The sequence below is a fragment of the Crocodylus siamensis genome, chromosome 3, assembly GCF_052110815.1.
Source record: "Crocodylus siamensis isolate JL-2025a chromosome 3, ASM5211081v1, whole genome shotgun sequence".
Lineage (NCBI taxonomy): Eukaryota > Metazoa > Chordata > Crocodylia > Crocodylidae > Crocodylus > Crocodylus siamensis.
The window spans coordinates 29,517,079-29,537,324 of record NC_143397.1 but is presented as its reverse complement, the minus strand read 5'-3'; the positions used below and the strand labels follow the sequence as shown (position 1 = coordinate 29,537,324).

General features: G+C 42.2%; 1 protein-coding gene and 1 long non-coding RNA gene across 3 annotated transcripts in view; one reads left to right on the top strand and one right to left on the bottom strand.

Moving 5' to 3' along the window:
• LOC149868133 (uncharacterized) overlaps positions 1–5,339 on the bottom strand; it is a 29,901-nt gene extending 24,562 nt beyond the window's left edge. The window contains exon 1 of the long non-coding RNA XR_016441188.1: positions 5,214–5,339. This is a non-coding gene — a long non-coding RNA (uncharacterized LOC149868133). The remainder of the gene's footprint in view (positions 1–5,213) is intronic.
• The window catches only part of FGF10 (fibroblast growth factor 10), a 90,347-nt gene continuing 74,361 nt past the window's right edge, over positions 4,261–20,246 (top strand). For both annotated transcript variants that reach the window (XM_090038046.1, XM_090038047.1), the window contains exon 1: positions 4,261–5,708. In XM_090038046.1, the coding sequence (XP_089894172.1) occupies positions 5,351–5,708 (358 nt within the window). In that variant the 5' untranslated portion in view covers positions 4,261–5,350. The remainder of the gene's footprint in view (positions 5,709–20,246) is intronic.

Genomic DNA, 20,246 nt, shown 5'->3' with positions numbered 1-20,246 from the left:
AAAACTGAACTGTGAATGCAAGGTATTTTGATAGCAAAATATAAACACAGATGATCCCTGGTAAAATCCCTACGTTTACAAATTAAATGGTGTTAATACGCAGCTAAAGATTCTGAGGGTGCGCAACAAGGAAGTATTTTATCCTTATAGATGTATTGTATTTTCTTGGATACAACACTCCCCAGAATATAACATTGTTTTTGTAATGCAGAATGAAGACCAAAAAAAAATCTTTCCTTGTAGTAAATAATGGAGTATCAGCAGCCAGGGAACAGAATCTGCTATTGTTCCACTTCCTATGAGTCCTGTACAAATTTTACTTTCACTTTTGCCCATAGCCAGCAGAAACTGTTTTTAGTGTATTCACATAACGCACACTAAAGTTTCAAGTAACTGGGTTGTTTTGTTTTGTTTTTGGGGGGAGGGGCGTGGAATATGTGTTGTATACAAGAAATACATTTTGCAATGGGCAATACCGTAAAGTACTGCTAAGGATTGAAAATGTATCCTGGGTTCCTTTTCCATCTCTGTGACTTAGTATGATTGAAATTCATACTTCTGAACAAGTCCTACTAAAATCCAATTACAGTGGATCCTAAATGGTGAATGACCTTCAACATTAGGATGAATTTCAGCCTGCATCATCTTAAGCAACATCCTTAATTTCTTTATCCTTTAACCTGCATCTAAAATGCAAATAATTGTATTTGCTCATCTTTTTAAAGCCCTTTTAGATGTACAGAAAAGCATAATGATAAAGATTATTGTTATTACTATTATATTTTAAATTACTAAAATAGGAACCATAATACCGACTAGCCACAAGCTTAAATCAAACTTAATTTGCATAAGCAGCAGATAGCAGCTTTTCTCCTTAAGGGGAGTGCATCCTATGTTGTAAATATCCATCCAGCACAAAGTGGCCCATCTTGATCAAAATGTCCTATTCTCCTATTAAGAATGCATTACATTCTGAGACTTCTAATTCTTACATGTCATAACATTCTTTTCACAGTTTTAATTGGTCTTGTACCATATTGCAAAGCAGCTCTATAGCTTGCATTTGAACTACAGATTGCAATCCTTGTACCATCACTGTCATTCACGATTCCTTGAGTTGCTTCAGAAGCATTGTCTCTGAGAATGAGTATCTGGCCCAAATCTACTCTCATTCAAGTCACTGGCAAAATTCCTATCAACTAGAAAAGAAACAGGACTGGATCCCTTGACTGCAAGGGGTATACATACCTCTAATTACACTGTGTGCAGCATATGGTCACAAGTGCTATCCAACATTCCAAAATGAATAGAAGAGACTGGTGACTTCAGTGAGTGAATTGACTAAAATGCTACACTGTGACTTATGCAGAAATGACTTAAAACACCAGAGAAAGATACTACTGTGGGGGGAAATCTCAGTAGGCACATGCAGTCTTCACAGCTTGAGATACTCCTGATATTCAAGAATAAAAGTGAATCTAACACCAGGGACACTTGCATTTTAAACCAGGGGAACCTCTCCATTGATCAAAAACAAAAAAGACAAGCAGCTGTTTTAAGCATGTGTGGTTCACAGCCCTTATGACTATTTCCCATTAAAAATCATGTACGTGCTTCATTTTCCAACACTCCTAGAAAAACTGATAAATCAAAAAGCATCCTTAAAAATGTTTTCTACTCTGCACATGTTTTTGAAAAGAGCTGTGTGTGTTTCACTGCTGATGAGGCAATGTTACTTAACATTTAGAAAAACATAGGGAAATAAAGCTATACACAAATCTAAAAGACGTTGTAGGCAAAAAGAAACAGTTTTAGAGGTAGCAGGTACCACTGTACTCTAGGACCTGGACTGAAGGTAGTTCCTTTTCAAATTTAGCAGTGGAACAATTAATAAAGGAACCCATTAAGGTCTGATTGTTGCTGCTAAAAAGGAAGGTTGAATTTCAGTCCTTTGAAGTAACTGAGAATGATTCAGGCCTCATTACAGAGATATAATCTACATTCATACATTTATGTTAGTGATTCAAATCTATTGGGACAGATTGAATTCCGTTAAATAGTGCATCTTTCCTCTGGAACTTTTCTCAGGCTTTCTCAGGCTAACCTAAGAGGTGACCTAACAATACAAAGTAGTGGGGTATTTAGGGATTCAACTGTGCTATAAAAGAAAGGCTATACAGCAAGTAGAAAAAAGAATGAGATATAATCTAAAAAGCTATGTCAGCTTTTCATTTGGGTTCTGTTTTGTAAATGCCCTCCCTGTCATCACACGGTATAGAAAAGGACTCTATGTGTTGTAGTCGTTTTAAGTATTGCACTGAGTATTGCACCTGCCAGAGTCAGCTTTAACATGGAATTCTGGACATGCAGCTTTATTTTTGCACAAATTAGAAATAGGTCTAAGCAGAATTTCTCACTTGAGCAGAAAGTTCTTTAGTGTGGCTTCAAAAGAATGAGACTGATTTTTTAAAAAGTAGGAAAAAAGACCATCCTTTTGCAAATTCACTGATACTTTTCCTTGCCAGCTCAGAAAAATTAAAATATCAAGTTGCTGCATTTTGAGACATCTGACAGCAAAAAGGGCACTTATTTGACTGCTTCACAAAATATACCGTTTAAAAAACACAGATTCTTAATTACATGTCATCTAAAATTTCAGCAATCAGCTGAACATCTCTTGCTGAAATCCCTCAGAAAACCTTATGGCCTATCTTTCAGGATTCATGCCAGCATGTATAAACTGTGAAAATTGAAATTAGGATTGTGGGCCACATTAAAAGAGTTGTCAAACATTCATTTTAGAGCAGGCTTATGCTTTTCATTCGCTTTTTGTTTCCTTCTTTCAATTTAGCAGTTACAAAGTAGTGATTGAACAAAGTTACAGAATAACTCCTGAATCAAATTAAACCCAAGAAGTTTCTGAAGTGTTTACCACAGGGTCCAAATATGAAGAATAAATATTCTGAAGTAGCATAAACAATGCCATAAAACATACTGATTCACTGGTTTCATTTTAAGGCGGTTTAAATGTCACCCCCTTAAACCAAGACCATAAATTTAAAAGCAGACTCTTTCCAAACAGAGGACACAGCAGAACTGGAGAAAATAATTTCTAATTTTTTGCCAGGAAGTTAACAATATACTTAAGAACCCAACCTAGTAAGTCAATCTACCCTTAGAATTATTTGTCTTTTCTGTATTCTTCTGTTGGGAGCCAGAGTAATACTAAATGCACACTATACTGGCAAACTATACTCCACATTATTCCCCTTCCATTGCACCTATCCCAAGCAAACCACATAATTGTTTTTTCATATAAAGTCAGTTTCCTTCTCCACTCTTCTCTTGGCTTATTCATAACCATTGCATTGCCTTTGATTGTTTTACAGGCATGCATAAGGATGCACACTGTCCTTCCCTTGTCTGAGCAGAGGGAACCTCGGAGGCCTTATTACAGTCTATGCATTCAATATGTCACAAAGGAGCCTGGTCACTGTTAGTAAATGCCATAACTTGGGACAAGAGCAGTGTCTGCATCTGTCAGGACAGTCACTGCGACATGGCAGGTCCATTGGGAGCTCTGGCCAGGACTCCAACTTCTACAGAGTCAAAAAACAAGAACACCAGGCACCCCCGGCCAAGGAGAACAGTTTGAAAAATTGCTTTTGAATAGTTTTGAAAATGGAAAATATGCCTCTTTCTGGCCAAGAAAATTGCCTTATGCAGAAAAGGGGGGTGTGTGGGGGGGGGGGAGACGGCACAACTTTCAGCCAGATTTTATGGGGAAACCTTCGCAATCCCAATAAAAGCCCCTTTTGCTTTGATGTCAGGCTCATAATTCAGTAAATGACTCATGTTAGCAATTAGAAAATGGTCATTTAGGTCCCTGATTTCATGGGAGACAAGGAGGGTGAGGGAGGGAGAGACACGATAAATCTTGAGAGGCTTAAAAGGAAGAGCAGGCTCAAGTGTGAACTTTTTATTTCAGCAACGGAAGCGAGAAATCAATGATTCATTAAAGGAGCAGAGAGACCTCCATGGAAGCTGGCAGAGGGGAAGGAAAGGGAGCTAATTATGTCTCTTCCTTTTTACTCTCCCTGACCAGCATATAATCTGCTTTTTTCAGGGGCTGCCTGCAGTATATTCTTCTTTCCAGCCTCTCCACCCAACCCCTCCTCCAAGCAGTGGGCCAGGAGGGGGGTGGTGGGGAGCTAGCAAAGCAACAAGCTCCAGGTGGTTTGCTCGAGTACTTCTCTGCCAAAAAAATAAAATAAAATCCTGCTCTAGAAAACAAGTTAAAAAAGAAGAAGGGGGGTGGGGGGGCTCCCTAGAGGGGATTGGTTCAGCCTGGAAGACAGGGAAATTAGTAAAGCATGAGTCTCCAAGCCATGCTGGTGGCCAGCGCTCAGAGGAGAAGAGCTTGAGGAGCAATTAGCAGAGAGCTGCGGCTGCTCCTGCTCCTGCTGCAGCCGGGGAGGAAGCGAGGGCAGCTCCCGAGGCTCCCTCCACAGCAGGCATTTGCTCCCTCCAACTGCAAAAGGGTTTCAGATGTCCCACCGCTGCCTGACCCCCTGCAAATAAGGGCTGACCACCAGAGGCACATCCCACCTTTGGCTTGGGATCGCTGACATTTAGCCTACAGCCTCCAACCTGCTTACAACCAAAGGGAGGCAGACAAGTTGTGATTTGCTTTTCTTTTCGTTTCTTTTTTTTTAAATTCCTTTTGTTCCCCACCACCCCTGGATTTTTTTTTTTTAATTACTTTTTTGGACCACTCCAAGCCCAGCAAAGAAACTGCCCCCCCGGGCTGTCGGGGGAGTCGTGCGAGCCGCCGGGCTTGGCGCAGGAGCGGGGTGGCGGCTGCGGAGGGCGCGGAGCCCGGGGAGGGGGCGCCCGGCCTCCCCGCCGCGACCCCCGCCGGCCCGCCACTCACTGCTTTGCCTGTTGCTCACGCTCCTGTCATCTATTTTGCAGACCTTTCTGCCTCTTAAGATGGTGAAGAAAGGAGTGAGGAAGAGAAAATAACCACTGGGACGCCTCAGCCCAGGTTGGGGCGGGGGGGAAGAGACCAAAAGGAAAGAGGATTAACCGCAGCACCCCCCCCCCCCCAAGAAACCGGCAAACTCTTTCTCTGAGGGAGGACCCGAAGGATTAAAAGGCAGCGACTTCGGAGGCGATTTTGTCCCCTGAGTTATGGATGTTGGTGCACTTACTTCAGGCCAGATCAGAGCGGAGAGGGGGCTGAGCAGGAGCAGGCGGCACCAGCTCTCCGCGTGCCCCTTCCCCGGCTTTCCCCTTCCAGCATGTTTCTGTTGACGAGCCTCTCTCCAGCGCCCAGAGGTCCAGTACAATGTGCAAATGGATGCTGACAAATGGTGCCTCCGCCTGTTCCCACCTGCCTCGCCGCTGCCGCCGCCGCTGCTGCCTCCTGCTGCTGCTCCTCGTGTCTTCCGTGGCTGTCACCTGCCATGACCTCGGCCAGGACATGCGGTACCCGGAGGCCACCAACTCTTCTTCCTCCTCCTCCTCCTCCTCCTCCTCGTCCTCGTCCTTCTCCTCGCCTCCCAGTGCGGGGAGACACGTGCGGAGCTACAACCACCTCCAGGGAGACGTGCGCTGGAGGAAGCTCTACTCCTACAACAAATACTTTCTCAAGATCGAGAAGAACGGCAAGGTCAGCGGGACCAAGAAGGAGAACTGCCCCTACAGTAAGTGCCCACCCCTCCCTGCCTCTGCCCCTGCCCCCGGGGCTCTGCCCCCTCCCCGCCGAGCCCGGGGACCCTGTCCCCCCCGGCTCCTCGCCTTCTCCAAGCCGCTTGCTCGGGAAGGTGACACCTCCGCACAGAGAGGAGAGGTGGTGGCTGCTTTGGCTCTGCCCTGGGCATCCGCCGCCTGCCTATCTCCTGATCTCCCTCTCCCTCCGCGAATTTGGTTTGCAAATGGGTTGAGCGATCACAGTTTGTTTCCTTGGCTGGCAGGGGGGCGAGCAAATTAGAAAGGTTTGTAAAGGGAGGTGGGGGGAGGAATGGACCTTGTCTCCTGAGTCGGGAAAGAAGGCTCCCCTGCTACTAAAATAGTGGGGGGCTGTGTTTGAAAACAATACCTTGATTTCCCACCTCCCTCTCAGCTCCCCGAGATCCAGCCCTCCCCTCCCCGTCTTGGCCTGTCCACACGCACACGCTGAAAAGTGTTTCTCTGGTTTTGATTTCTGTCCCCGCATGTTGTTGGCTTGGAGCAATCGCGCCCATGAAGTTAACTTTCCGAGGCACCACCGCTGCTATGTGTCTTTGCCTTGCCTCCTCGCTGGTAACATGATGCTCATGTCTGCCTTGTCAATAGCGTATGTGCCGCTTTGTGGTGTCCCCTTGTACTCGCTTTCTTCGGCGAGCTCTCGGATTGCAGCGCCGCTGCACTGCTATTGCGTCGTAAACATCTGGGGCTGAATTCACGCAGACCTCACAGACGTTTCGTTGTCATTTTTCCCCCAAAGAAATAATTTCAAAGTAAAAGTCAGAAGGCTATTTCTGCCGTAGTTTAGGACTAGAGAAAAAGTTCGCTCTGTGGGTTCACTCTAATTAGGCTTCTAGTAGTAGTGTGCCTCTGCCTCTGGTAATATATTTTTTGGTAGTCAAGCTTGAGAAATGCAACCTCTATTCGCTTTCTTGCCTGCACAGTCTCAAGATAGGGGCACTGTAGTAAATCACAATATATTGCATTGTAACTTCAAATGACTACATCCTTGTGTAATAGCATGTTGCAGGGGGAGGAACCCTACCATACAAACATTTGAGTAAAGCTCCTTTAATTGATGTTACTGGTAAAGAGCAACTAGTTGGTTTCAGGTTGGTTGCTTGTAAATCCAAATATACATAGGGGGAACACCCTCTACTAAACTAAAACAACTGGATAGCTTATAGGGGACTGCTTGAACTAATAGGTATAGAGTGTGATTTGGCAGGATGTAGCATGTCATGTTAAAGTAAGATTAGTTAGTTCTCCTTTATTGCATTATTTGTTAAACGGTCATAATATGTGTATTTTTCTTGAATTCCTCAGTTATGGCTCTTACTGGCTCCACTTAGCATCTTATGTTCATGATCTTTGAATGATCACAGTTGGCAATGTTCAACCTATGTTTGTAAATGCTGTAGGTGTCAAAGCAGAATGTATTTACCATGTAATACTATCATGTTTCATGGAGAATATTTTTATGAGATACCATCATACATGGAAGTCTTCTTTTTGAAGAAGTCTGGCTGTTGATATTATTAATCTGACCTTGTTTTTTAATAGACCAGCCTATTATGTTTCCCAGTAATGTGGTTCTGAATATCTGTGTGCACCTCATATGAACAATAAAATGGGGTTTGTGTTAATGTACTGTGGCAGAAAGAGAATGATAAGAATTTGGGGCCTGATCCTGTAAACATTTAGGGCCACTTAGGTATAAAGGTGATTTTACTCCTACGAACATCCTAGTTATCCAGTGTGACTGTTCTTATGAGTAAAGTTACTCAGCTGCATAAATATCTGCAGTAGCATTCATAACTGAGAAGAGGGCATACACTGAAATACATACACGTGTTCAGTATCTAGCCCTCCCCCCCCGCCCCCCCCCACCCCCGCCTGCTCAGGGACAGCTCATTTTTGCAGCCTACAGGTTCTGGTGTTGTGTGTGTATCTCCTTTTTTTACACTCAGTGTATGAGCATATTAAAGGATTATTCATATTCAAACTTATGTCAGCTGTTTTCAGATTTGACGAATGTTAATGTTTAAACAGCAAATATAAATACAAGATAAGTGGGCAAACTGGCATATTAATTCAAGTCAGATTAAAATCAGATCTAGAAATACTCTGTCAGCAAAGTTTGTGTGAGGTAAAGTAAAGCAAAATCTCCTAAAAATAGCAGCTTCTTTAACTCACTAAGACGGTATCTGAAGTACAGTATAGATTATTTTTTTAAAAGCAAAACTCCTTAAATATATAGCCTTTGATGAAAAGGGGAAACTGTTTTACACTTTTGTTTAGTATTGCTCATTTCTTAATGATGCAAATTTTAAATGGCTTCATGAAAGCCCATCTTATATTAAATGATTTCAACCTACCCTGTTTTGTATTTCAAAGCATCTCTGGCAACACGTTAAGTGAAAAGCATAGGTCCTGTTTCACATGTGGCTAAGTAATCAGGACACTGCCATGATCCCCAGCTGGACTGATTCAGTGTAAGCATGTAGTATCATTAAGATATTGTCCAAATATATAATTACATGTGAATAAATTCATGCTGTGCCTAAAGGGATAGCCAGCCAGCCCACTGAATTGTAGCCTGTTAAATATTAAGGTATTTAACCTCTGAAATCAGTTCCTCATCCAAAACCACATTTTCCTAAACAAATAATAATTACTATTGACACACAATGCTTTGTTCTTTTAAATATTTTAATTTGGGGATTAATTTTCTTAGATTACAAAACTATTTAAAATCCATTTATGCTGCAGTAAAAATCTTATCTCTGGGGCTTCAAGATCATGATATGCAGTGTAATTAGACAACAGCTTTCGTGGCTGACTGCCAGTTAAATGCTGTCAAGTAAGAGGAACAGTCGGAAAAAGTCAGAATAAACATCCAGAAAGCATAGTTCAGTTCTCAGTCCTTAAAATGTCTCAGGCAGTGTTCATAGCTTTGCTCTATAAATATTGTATAGTATGCACTAAATAAAGGTTTACTTTGGCAGATGTTTTCCAACTTGATTACACAGAACTATTACCTCAGCCTTTAGATACCTATGAGATGTTGGGAACTGAGGTGAATTATGACCCTTCTGTCAGAAGCCTGGGGGAAGCTGCATAATTTAGCATAGCTGGAGTTTATCTGTCAGTAGATATATGTAGGATAGCTTAGGTTTTGTTTTATTATTCTTTACATCTAGAGTTTTGCCCATGAAACTCTACCACTCAGCACTAGTGCTTACCTCAGTGTTACAGCTGCAAAGTTCCTTTGCTACAGTTTCTGGTAAGTGCATGTCTAGAAGTGAATAAAACAGCTGTAATGCTCTCCAGTGACTATCAGCGTGTGAGAAACAAAAAACCAAGAGTAATTACAAAAGTGTCAACTATAATTTGACATCTGAGATGACTTAGAAGATTTTGAGCTTTCAGCATCTGTGAAGATAGAGAAATTGCTGTATGGAGAAGTACAACCAAATTCTGACCTTAGCTGCACCCATGACATCCTTTAAAAACTGGGGATTGAATAAGTTTAATAAACAATAGACTTGGGCCCATCTGTGATGACATGGCTGGAAAAATCTTGTCTTAATTTTTTAGAATGGCACATAGTCAAAAACAGGTTGTATATAAAGGTACCTTTCTGCAAGTTTGTACCATGCAAGTTGTGCATGTTAACAGGAATAACAATATAATATGAACTGTAAAATTATCAGGCTCCAGATTGCAGTCTTTGGTGAAAAATTTGCTTGATTGAGGATTGCAGGATTAGACCCATTATTTATGAATCTATTTATTGAACCTAAGATGCCTGATACAAACTTCATTAAAATTAATAGAAAGAATCAACGGATTGGTGTTCAAGTTCTGTTTGCCCAGTGCTGTACAAAAGATGCAGCACCTGTTGGCATACTCACTATCCCAAGGATCTTACACTCAAATTAGCTGAGCAGTGCAGCGATAGTTTCTCAGGAATCCAGCATTCAGAGAAGTCCATTGCATTGTATTAGTTTGTACAGTGGCTGAAAATCTACTAATATATTTTTGAGAGAATCTGAAGTGACACCACAGAAAGGCACTTGAGTACAGAATAAAAATGGCCACAAAGGGAGCTAACTCTACACTAGCTGTTCCAGACTTTTTTCTCTGGTTTAGACAAACCTTTCAGGTACACATCTATTAGTCTTATTGAAGTTAATACTAGGTTTTCTATTAGCTTTAAGGAATTTTGGATCATATAGTAGAAGAAGGCTTAAAACTCAGAATTACTTCATTCTAGATACCATAAATACCTGTTCAGATGCTCTGAGGGACATTAACAACTACTAGGAGAGTATGTGTGTATATGCATGAGCATGTATTAATTACTTTTGCGGCTAAGTTGTACTATTGCTCTCTGATTCTACAGCCTTTGAACATAAATGTGTATGGGTCCCACATGCCCCCCACATTTATATCAATAATGTTTGTTAACACCAGTGCACCTTAGATCAAGGGTAATGACTAAGATAGTTCTACTCTCTAATAATTTACAGCTAACAAGCCAAAGTTTAATTTCTCTCGGGTGTAATGAAATCATTTCACTGAATGATACATAACAACCAGATGTCAGCAATAAAGAAGAATAGAATATTGGGCAAATATGCTGCCTTAATATTGGTTACTATTGAAATAGTGTATGTGATATCACATCAACTGTTTCATAATTGGTTTTAAATAACATGGGATTTTTCTTCTTTATAAATGAGAGAGTACATTTCCCAAGCTCACATTACTTTTTTTACTTTTTACAAAGGGTTGCCACATGGTGACAGTTGTAAAAAGACATAAGAAAAACAGGAAATCACAACCTGCCTCCTAATAAATATTTCCTGTAATTTTGGGGTAGGAGGGGTAGAAAATCTATACCTTTTTATTACTACTATTGGAGTTGCTTTTTCATTTAAGCTTTTATTTACTGTGGAGCTCACTTATATAATTTATAACCCAGAGTGTAGAGTCACAGACATGAAATGACTATGGAAGGAATTGTATTATTAAACTTTTCTGTTACTTTCACTGCATTTCTTCCATGTACACCTTCCACACTAACATTGTAGTTCTATTATAAATCTATTAAATCTATATACCATTCTAAGGAAGCTTTTTTCATAAATTTAATTTATAGCCACCTGCAAAACAAGGCTGATCACCTTTGCACTCGAGGAAGATGAGGCCACGAAATAGCGAAATTACATATAGCACATTGCTATTTAGCACAGTGAACTGAATCATAGACTAAGAAAATTAGGGTTGGACAGGACCTCATGAGGTCATCTAGTTCAACCACTTGCTCAAAGCAGGACCAACCTCAACTAGTTTATCCCAGCCAGGGCTTTATCTACCCAGGTCTTGGAAACCTCCAGGGTTGGAGAGTCCACAACCTCTCTGGGTAACATGTTCCAGTGCTTTACTACTACTCTCTTTGTGAAAAAGTTTTTCCCAATATTTAACCTAAACTTCCCTTATTGCAACTTGAGACGATTGCTCCTTGTTCTGTCATCTGCCACTGAGAACAATCCAGCTCTGTCCTTGTAACCACCCTTCGGGTAGTTGAAGGCTCCTATTAAATCCCCTCTCAGTCATCTCTTCTCTAAACTAATTATGCCCAGTTCCCTCAGTCTCTCCTCATAAGTCATGTTCCCCAGCCCCCTCACCATTTTTATTACTCTCCACTGGATTCTCTCCAATTTGTCCAAATCCTTTCTGTAGTGGGGTGCCCAGAACTGGACACAGTACTTCAAATGTGGCTTCACCAGTACCAAATAAATCTTCTGGCAACACGCCAAATGCAGCTCATTATGTTGTTAGCCTTCTTTCCAATAAGGGCACACTGTTGGCTCATATTCAGTTTCTTGTTCACTGTAACCCGCATGTCCTTTTCTGCTGCTTAGACAGTCAGTCCCCAACCTGTACCATTTGTTCCATCCTAAATGCAGGAGTTTGTACTTGTACTTATTGAACCTCATGAGATTTTTTTTTTGATCCAGTTCTCCAACTTGTCCAGATTTTTCTGAATCCTAGCCTTACCCTCCACATTCTTCCATGATTAAAATGAAACACCACTCATGTATATATATAAGAACAACTGGAGTTGCAGCTATATATATATATAACTGCTAGCTGCAACTCCAGTTGCTCATAAATATAAATACACACACACACACACACACACACACACACGCACAGGTGGTGTTTCATTTTAATCATGGAAAAATGTGGATTTGGAGTGACTTTTCACCCAAAATTTGGGATTTTTTTTATCACAGAAAACCAGTATCTCTGCTGATCACCGTCTTCTCCAAGTGCTTAGAAATGGATTCCTTGAGGACCTCCTCCATGATTTTTCCAGGAACTGAGGTGAGGCTGATTGGTCTACAGTTTCCTGGATCCTCCTTCTTTCCGTGTGCACTGTATTTGCTGTCTTCCAATCATCTGGGACCTCTGTCAACTGCCATGAATTTTCAAAGACAATGGCCGGTGGCTCTGCTGTCACATCAGCCAACTCCCTCAGCACCCTTAGGTGCATCCCATTCAGCCCCATGAACTTGTACATGTCCAGCTTTCTAAATACTCTGTAACTTGTTCTTTTGCCACTGTTGGCTGCTCCTCTCCTCCCCAAACTGTGCTGCCAGGTGCAGTAGTCTGGGAACTGACCTTGCCTGTGAAGACTGAGGTGAAAAAGGTAATTGAGTACTTGAGCCTTTTCTGCATCCTCTGTCACTCCCCCATGTAGTAAAGGACCGACACTTTCCTTGATCCTCCTCTTGTTGCTGACATACTTGTAGAGACCCTTCTAGTTATGCTTCACACTCCAGTTGTGCTTTGGCTTTGTGATTTCATCCCTGCATGCCCAAGCAATACTCTTATACTCCTCCCTAGTTGTCTATGTAGGTTTCCACTTATAAGCTTCCTTGTATTTTATCTCACTGAAGAGTTTCCTGCTAAGCTAAGTTGATCTTCTGCCATACTTGCTAGTTGTGCAAGCTATCCCACCAAGTCTTTGTTATTCCAATCACATCATAGTTTCGTGACTGCCCAAGGACTTGCAATTCTCCCTTCTTGTTTCTTAGGCTGCATGCATTCATGTACAGACACCTGAGATGACTAGCCAGTTGTCCTGTTTTCTCAAGAAGAATAAGAAGGCCTCCCCTTTTGCCCCTCCTACTTGTGCTTCCACTTCCCCACTTACCTCAGGGCTTTGGTCTCCATTCCCCTCTGAACCTAGTTTAAAGCCCTCCTCACTAGGTTACGAGTCTGTCTGCAAAGATGCTCTTCTCTCTCTTTATCAGGTGAATCCCATCTCTTCTTAGGAATCCTTCTTCTTGGAACAACATCCTATGGTCAAAGATGCCAAAGCGTTGCTGGTGACACCATCGGCATAGCCACACGTTGATCTTCAGGATGCATCTGCTCCTACCCGGGCCCTTCCCCTTGACCAAAAGGATCAAGGAGAACACTGCTTGAACCCCTGTCCCCTGTCTCCTTCACCCTTGCATCCAGAGCCCTGTAGTCACTTTTTATCTGCTCAGGGTCCCCCCCCCCATAGTATCATCAGTACCCACATGGATGAGCAGCATGGGATAGTAGCCATAGGGCCAAATGACTCTCAGTAATCCTTCTGTAACATCTTGGATTCATACTCTGGGCAAGCAGCAGACCTCCCAAGACAACAGGTTAAGTGCGCAAATGCTGCCTCCACCCTGTGCTGAAGGGAGTGTCCAACCACTGCTACCTGTCATTTCTTCTTGATGGTAGTGGTCTCAGTCCTTCCGATCTTGGGAATGCCTAGCCTGGCCTTCTTCACCAATGGAGCATGTTCCTCCTCCTCTGTTCCTAGGGCTCTATATCTGTTCTCCAGGTAAACTGCTGCAGGTGGAGATAAAGACTTCTGTTTGCTGCCAGAGGTCACAAGCTTCCAGCTTCCACCTTCCTGGGAGTCCATATCCTCTTCCTTCTCTAGTGCTGCCCCTAGCAGTCCTTCTTCCACAGTCCTAGAGTTCTCCTCCAGCACTGAATCGATGACGTCCTCCTGGTAGCTCATCCTGTAGCTCTCTTACCTGCTCCCAGAGGGACACAACCAGAAAGCACCGGTCACATCACAGGCACTCCCCAACCTGGCTGCAGCTGGAAGGGATCTGCAAGCCACTGTCTCCACAGCACCAAACCAGGACCTGGGTGAAAACCTCAACAGTGAAGAGTCTTGCCTGACCAGAAATCTCACAGGTGAAAGCAGAGGAAGTGCTGGCAATCAAAGTATTGCAACATCCTCCAGCCATTTCTCTGAGTCTCTTAATCTGCCATCTTTCTATTTCTGTCCCTCTTTCCAAGCAGAACTTCCCTACCAAACTCCTCTGTAAACTGGTCTGCTCACTGCTTCTTGGTCCTGAAAGGTTTCCTTTGCCCTGTTTTGTCTCATCAAGCTTACAGTGAAGGAAGCTGAGTGTTTCCAGGCAAACTCACTAGAGAACTCCCCCATCTCCCAGGACTCTAGTTAAGCAAGGGGCCTAGTATTGATCTAATTACTGAGTTTTATCTACCCACATGAAATATGTGAAGGTTAGCTACTCTTAATTAAAGGGAGAGCTTACCATCCATGCATTCAGAACAATAGCTCATTGCACTGAAGATTCTTGAAGGTTACAAACAAATATGGTAGAGTTCCTTTCGTGCCTCTTCTCTGAGACTCTTAGGGCAAAACTAGAGGACAATGAGCTCAATAATTCAATAGTCAGATGGGTGGGAAACTGTCTGTGGGGTCAGAACCAGAGAGTACTAATAGATGGATCTGTGTTGATCTGGCAGAAGGTAGCTAGTGAGGTTCCCCAGGGTTCAGTACTTGGACCAGTGCTTTTCAACATCTTCATCAATGATCTGGATCTGGGGATGAAAAGTGCTGTCAAAGTTCGCCAATGATGCTAAGCTGTGGGAAAGTGAGGCCACACATCAGGGTAGGCTGATGATCCAGGCACGCCTAGACAGATTAGTTAGATGGGCAGACCAGAACCAGATGCAGTTCAACACGGAGAAGTGTAAAGTGCTCCATCTGGGGAGGGAAAATCTGCAACAAATTCACAGGCTCAGTGATCCTACGCTAGCTAGCACCATGGCCAAAAGGGACTGGGGGTCATAATTGACCATAAAATGAATATGAGCCACCAGTGTGCAACATTATGCTACATTTAGCAAAGCAAACAATATGCTGTCATGCTTCAACCAATGCATCTCAAGCAAAACTAAGGAAGTTATTCTCCTGCTCTACTCAGCATTGGTGAGGTTACAGCTGAAGGACTGTGTCCAGTTCTGGGTGCCACACTTCAAGAAGGATGTGGAGAAGCTTCAGAGAGTCCAGAGAAGAGCCACTCGTATAATTAGAGGCCTGGAGAGCAAGCCCTATGGGGAAAGGCTGACAGATACGGGACTGTTCAGGCTGCAAAAGAGAAGATTTTAGGAAGATTTGGTATCAGCTTATGAATATTTCAAGGGAGAGCATCAGGGGCTAGGCGAACAACTATTCACCAAAGCGCCCCAAGGGAAAATCAGGAGCAATGGTTATAAACTCCTAGAAGAAGGTTTCAGACTGGATAGAAGGAAAAACTTCTTTACAGTTCATGTGACCAGACTCTAGAATAGACTTCCAGAGGGATGGTGCAGGCATCTACCCTGGAGATCTTCAAAGGGAGACTGGATGCACACATTGCTGGGGTTACTTGACCCCAGCAGTCTTTCCTGCCCAGAGCAGGCGGGGCTGGACCAAGTGATCTCATGAGGTCCCTTCCAGCCCTAAACTTCTGTGAATCTGTGAACAACATTGTATTTTTGTTCAAAAGTTTTACACATGGGGAACTAGAAATTAAGTCAACTAAGTCACCAGAAAGGTGATGGAGTCACTATGGGATTATTTCTAAGAGTCTTTTCTCTTGTGTTTGACAAAGAATCAGTTATACCTCCAAACATGGTACTGAGTTGAAATTACAATTTACACAAATTTAATGCAATCAGTTTATTATGTGCAGCTGCAGTAAAAAGTGGACCATTAACTGCATGTAGTTTAAGGTGATTTATATCATACTTCTAATGAACTTTACACCCCACTTTTTACATTTTAAAACAATGCAACTACAAACTGTGTTCATATAGCCCCTGAATTTGACAGTATGCATAACCAGTGTTGATTGCATTAAAAGAAAATCTCATTGCTTGTTCCAAGATAAGACAAACTAACTATGTGATGTGTAACAGAGGGAAGATTTACAACTGGAATATACTCAAGTATATTTCAGGTTTTTGACTGGCATATGCATTGGTCTTACAAGTTATGTTGTACATGGATAGAAAACTAATTAGTCTTCTTTGGATTCAAATTATTGTTTGATGCCTTAAGGCTTTATTGTTCAGATGCTTTTCCTTTTATTTGGAAATAATAGTTCTGCCTTTATTGCTTGGCTTTGGGAACTGGAAAAGTATTTTTTCTTACAGAACTAGTTGTTATTGCTTCTGCCAACCCAGTATAACTTGAAGAGATATGTTACCTTATTGAACATAAAAAAGTCCCTAAGTTTTAAAAATGCATCTGTCTAGAAAGACCTAGGTTTCCATAAAAATCAAAATCTTTACAGAAGAAAAATATTGCTTATACTTAATTAAATGGATTATTAAACAGAATCAGTTCTGTGATGGGTACTGTTTTACACAACTGAAAGCTTCAAGGGAAAAAGAACATTTAAAAGTCAGCTAGTGAAATGCTAAATAATAGCTTTAAAGGTACTCTTTGCTTTTAAATCAGGTCATTTGTGTTCTTTCTTTGAACATTCTGTTCTAATTGGAACAGTAAATCAAAGAAGACACTCAAAGTAGATTCCCATGTAAGGTGGACAACTGGACAGTGCCTTTTTACTGCTACTAACACGTGCATCCAATTAGTGCTTGATAGATTCATAGTGTCACCAGTAAAGATATTTTATAGTTAAGCTAATAATTCTTTAGCCTATCTCCTTCCACATTTACCTCTAAATAATCTGTCAATAATGTATATCTTATATGGTTAAAAAGTAATTTTCACAGACTGGGTCTGTAAAAAGAAATGCTGGAAAATAAATGTTTTTCTCCAAACTTTCCTGGAGCATTTGTTCTTCCTGCTTGTAACAACTGAAAATATGGGTGTCCAAATGAAGTCTAGCTGCCTAGAATGGACTTTCCCTTTTACCTTGATTTAGCAAAGTAGTCACACCTACTTGACTTGACTTTCCATAGGGAAATACTACACAAAACCAGAAGCTGTCTTAATTTAAACTTAAACTTACAGTTCTCTAAACTTCCCAGGGGAGGGTGCTTCCTGTCCCTGGACCAAATGGGAGACGTTAAGAAGATGATATAGAAAAAATAGAAAGATAACATTATCATTAGTGCAAATCTATGCAGCTATAAAGGAGTGTATGGAACGGACAAGGCATGGACCGTTCAATAAGCAATCCAGATGCAGCTTCCCTGAAAATAAGGCACAAATACATAGCTCAGTATGGGTCTCTTGGGTTTTGGAAATTGAGTTCATGGTTGCCCTTCTTGGAGAACTAGCAGAGGTATTGGCACAGTTACCTTCATGCTAAGTCAATTAAATCGGTATAGGTCAGTTGGAAGCAAATTTATCTGTGTCTACATTGGGGTTTGCAGTTGTGCAACTAAATCAGTGTAAGACAATGATTTTACTTAGGTTGATATATAATTTTTGGTGTTGACAAGCATTAATTTGAGCTTTTGAGAAGGATTCTGGACAAGCATCATGGCAAGGAGGCTGAGAACAAAGGAAAAATAAAAATGTTTTCCCTGCTGATGCTTCAGCAGCTTAGGTTGAATGATTGAAATTCAGAGGGGTTAAGATGGGCAGAGGGAAGAATAAGCTAGGATGAGCAAGAGACTGAACCTCAAGGCCAGTAAATGGAGAGAGAAACTGGCATATCTACATATGCTATTTATTTGAAGTAGGCTTACTGTGCAGTAAAACTACTGCACAGTAAGCCTACTGAGGGAGTGTATCTACACATCCAGTCTCCCCCTGGGTGCTAGCCAAGTGACTGGCAGGATGCACGGGGCCAGGAGACAGTTGTCACCTGGCCCTGTACATGTTGGGAGGGGTCCTGATGTGCATGGGGCAGGAGAGCTGCTAATGCAGAACTTTCCCACCCTGCACACATTAGGACAAGCCCTGTGCCCACTAGGGCTTCCCCACACAGCTCAGGGTTGGTCACGACATGTCCTGTTCTGGGGCAGGACCCAGCCAGCTCCAGGCTGGGCAGGAAATTCCAGGTGCAGGGAGCTCCTAGCCCCAACTTGCCAATTAAAGCAGGGAGCTGAGACATTGCTTCCTGTCCCCAGCAGCTGCCTGCTGCCTAGGTGGGCTTTGACCATGGAGCCCGGCTGGGACAATGTCCCTGCGCTCCAGAAAGAGGCAGCTCCCAGCCCCAGCTCTGCAATCAGAGTGGGGTCTGAGAGATTACTTCCTGCCCCCAGGAGCTGCCTGCTGCTGAGGGAGAGGGACATTGTCCCAGCCAGGCTCAGAGCTCTCCCTGGCACTAGGCAGCTCCTAGGGGCAGGAAGCAGTCCCCTGCTCTAATGGGGGAGTTGGAATTGGGTTGCCTGCTACCAGGGCAAGGGGACATTGTCCTGGCTAGGATCCCGGCTCAGAGCCTATCCTGGCAGCAGGCAGCTCCCATGGAAGGGGATTGTTCTCCCAACCCCAGTTGCCCAGGCTGACCAGGAGCAAATTTGATCCTGGTCAGCTATCTATATGTGAGCTAGTGCACAGTCACTGCAGCAGGTAGCAAATTAACCCTGCAGTTGACTAATTGTGCAGTAAGCTTCTGCCTGTGTAGACAGTGACATTTTACCATGCAGTCAATTAGTCAACTGCACAGTAAAGCATCTTATGTAGATGCACACTCTGAGTCAAAAAACATATAGAAGACTGGGAACCAGAAGTTAGAAAAGGCAAAAAATAAGGTTCTGTGAACAATTTTAATTCACCCCTTGTGCATATGTATTATCACAGTTTTTAACTATATGATTTTATACTATTTTTACACAGAAGCTCAGCCTTATTCTGTGTATAGTTTCATAGTTTCATAGTTTCTAGGGTCGGAAGGGACCTAAGCAGATCATCTAGTCCGACCCCCTGCCATGGCAGGAAAGAGGACTGGGGTCAAACAACCCCAGCAAGACTATAGGGATAGACCTGCTACTAGGATTACTCAGGATTGGGTTGTTAAGGAGATTTGTCCGTATGACCCTTGATTCATTTGCTGTAGAAATTCAAATATGTCTAGTGAGTGAAACAAGAGTTCGAGAAGAAAGAGGATAGACTGATGGTTAAGGTAGATGAGTTGAGAATTGGCTCTGATTTTCAGAAGCATTGAGTTGTAACTAAAGTCAATGGGAATATATTAAGTGCTATAAAATGCTACACTGTGGACACAGATGCAAATAGGTCCTGCTTATAATAAGTTGAACCCGAAACCTAGATTTGTATAATAGCCATTGTACAGTACGACTTTTTACATCCATGACAAATATTAAAAAAAAATGATTGTAGGGGGCCGAATGTTGAAATGCTAGTCTAGATTGGAATTCTCTGGGTTGTACCTTCCTTTAGTATTAATAAACATATAACTTGTAAAAGGTGATACTTTTCAAAATGTACCACAAAGACAGATTCTTTGTCTTTTCCTTTCCTGTGCCCCTGTACTTTTTAGTCCTAGGAATTTTAGCATGATCTCGTCTAATCCATTTAAGCTTTACCAAGATTGAGCTGGTTCAAGACTCTTTTCATCTCCTTGAAGGGCTTGACTAGCTCTTAGAGTTGGGATATCAGAATTGAATATTTTCCTATCTCTTATCATTATTGGTATTATCCCTATGACATCTATACACATTATTCTCTCAGCTGAATTCACTGTTATACGTACCCTGTATGCATCATGTCATCTGGCACTTCTGGAACAATCTGTCTTTGAAATGAGAGTCATTTCAGTTTATGATCTGATCAACCACAATGAAAACAGTTAAAATGAGCCTGTTTGGTCTGACAGTTGGCTAATGTGGCATTAATCTCATCTCTTGGTCATATCTTCCATGTCTTTTGCTGAAATCTGCTTTGAAAAAGAAACATCCGCAGCTGAGGTACATGTAAGATCAACTTCTGTTACTCTATGGCTTCTTGCCTCAGACCACACATCAAACAATCCCTCAAAGTGTTATCCAGATTTGCTCCAAATTCACCATGCTGGCTTAATTTCTTCAGTTCTGCCACACATGCGCTTGTGGACTTTGCATACAGCTGATTCTGCTTATGAAACAGGAAACGTTCTGCTCCAACAAGGATTTTGGAGATAAATGCCATTGTAAAATATCTGTACCAATTTCTGTGGATCTCTTTAGCTTGGCTGGTGTTGTGAGCATATGCAACAGACCAGAAGGGTCACCAC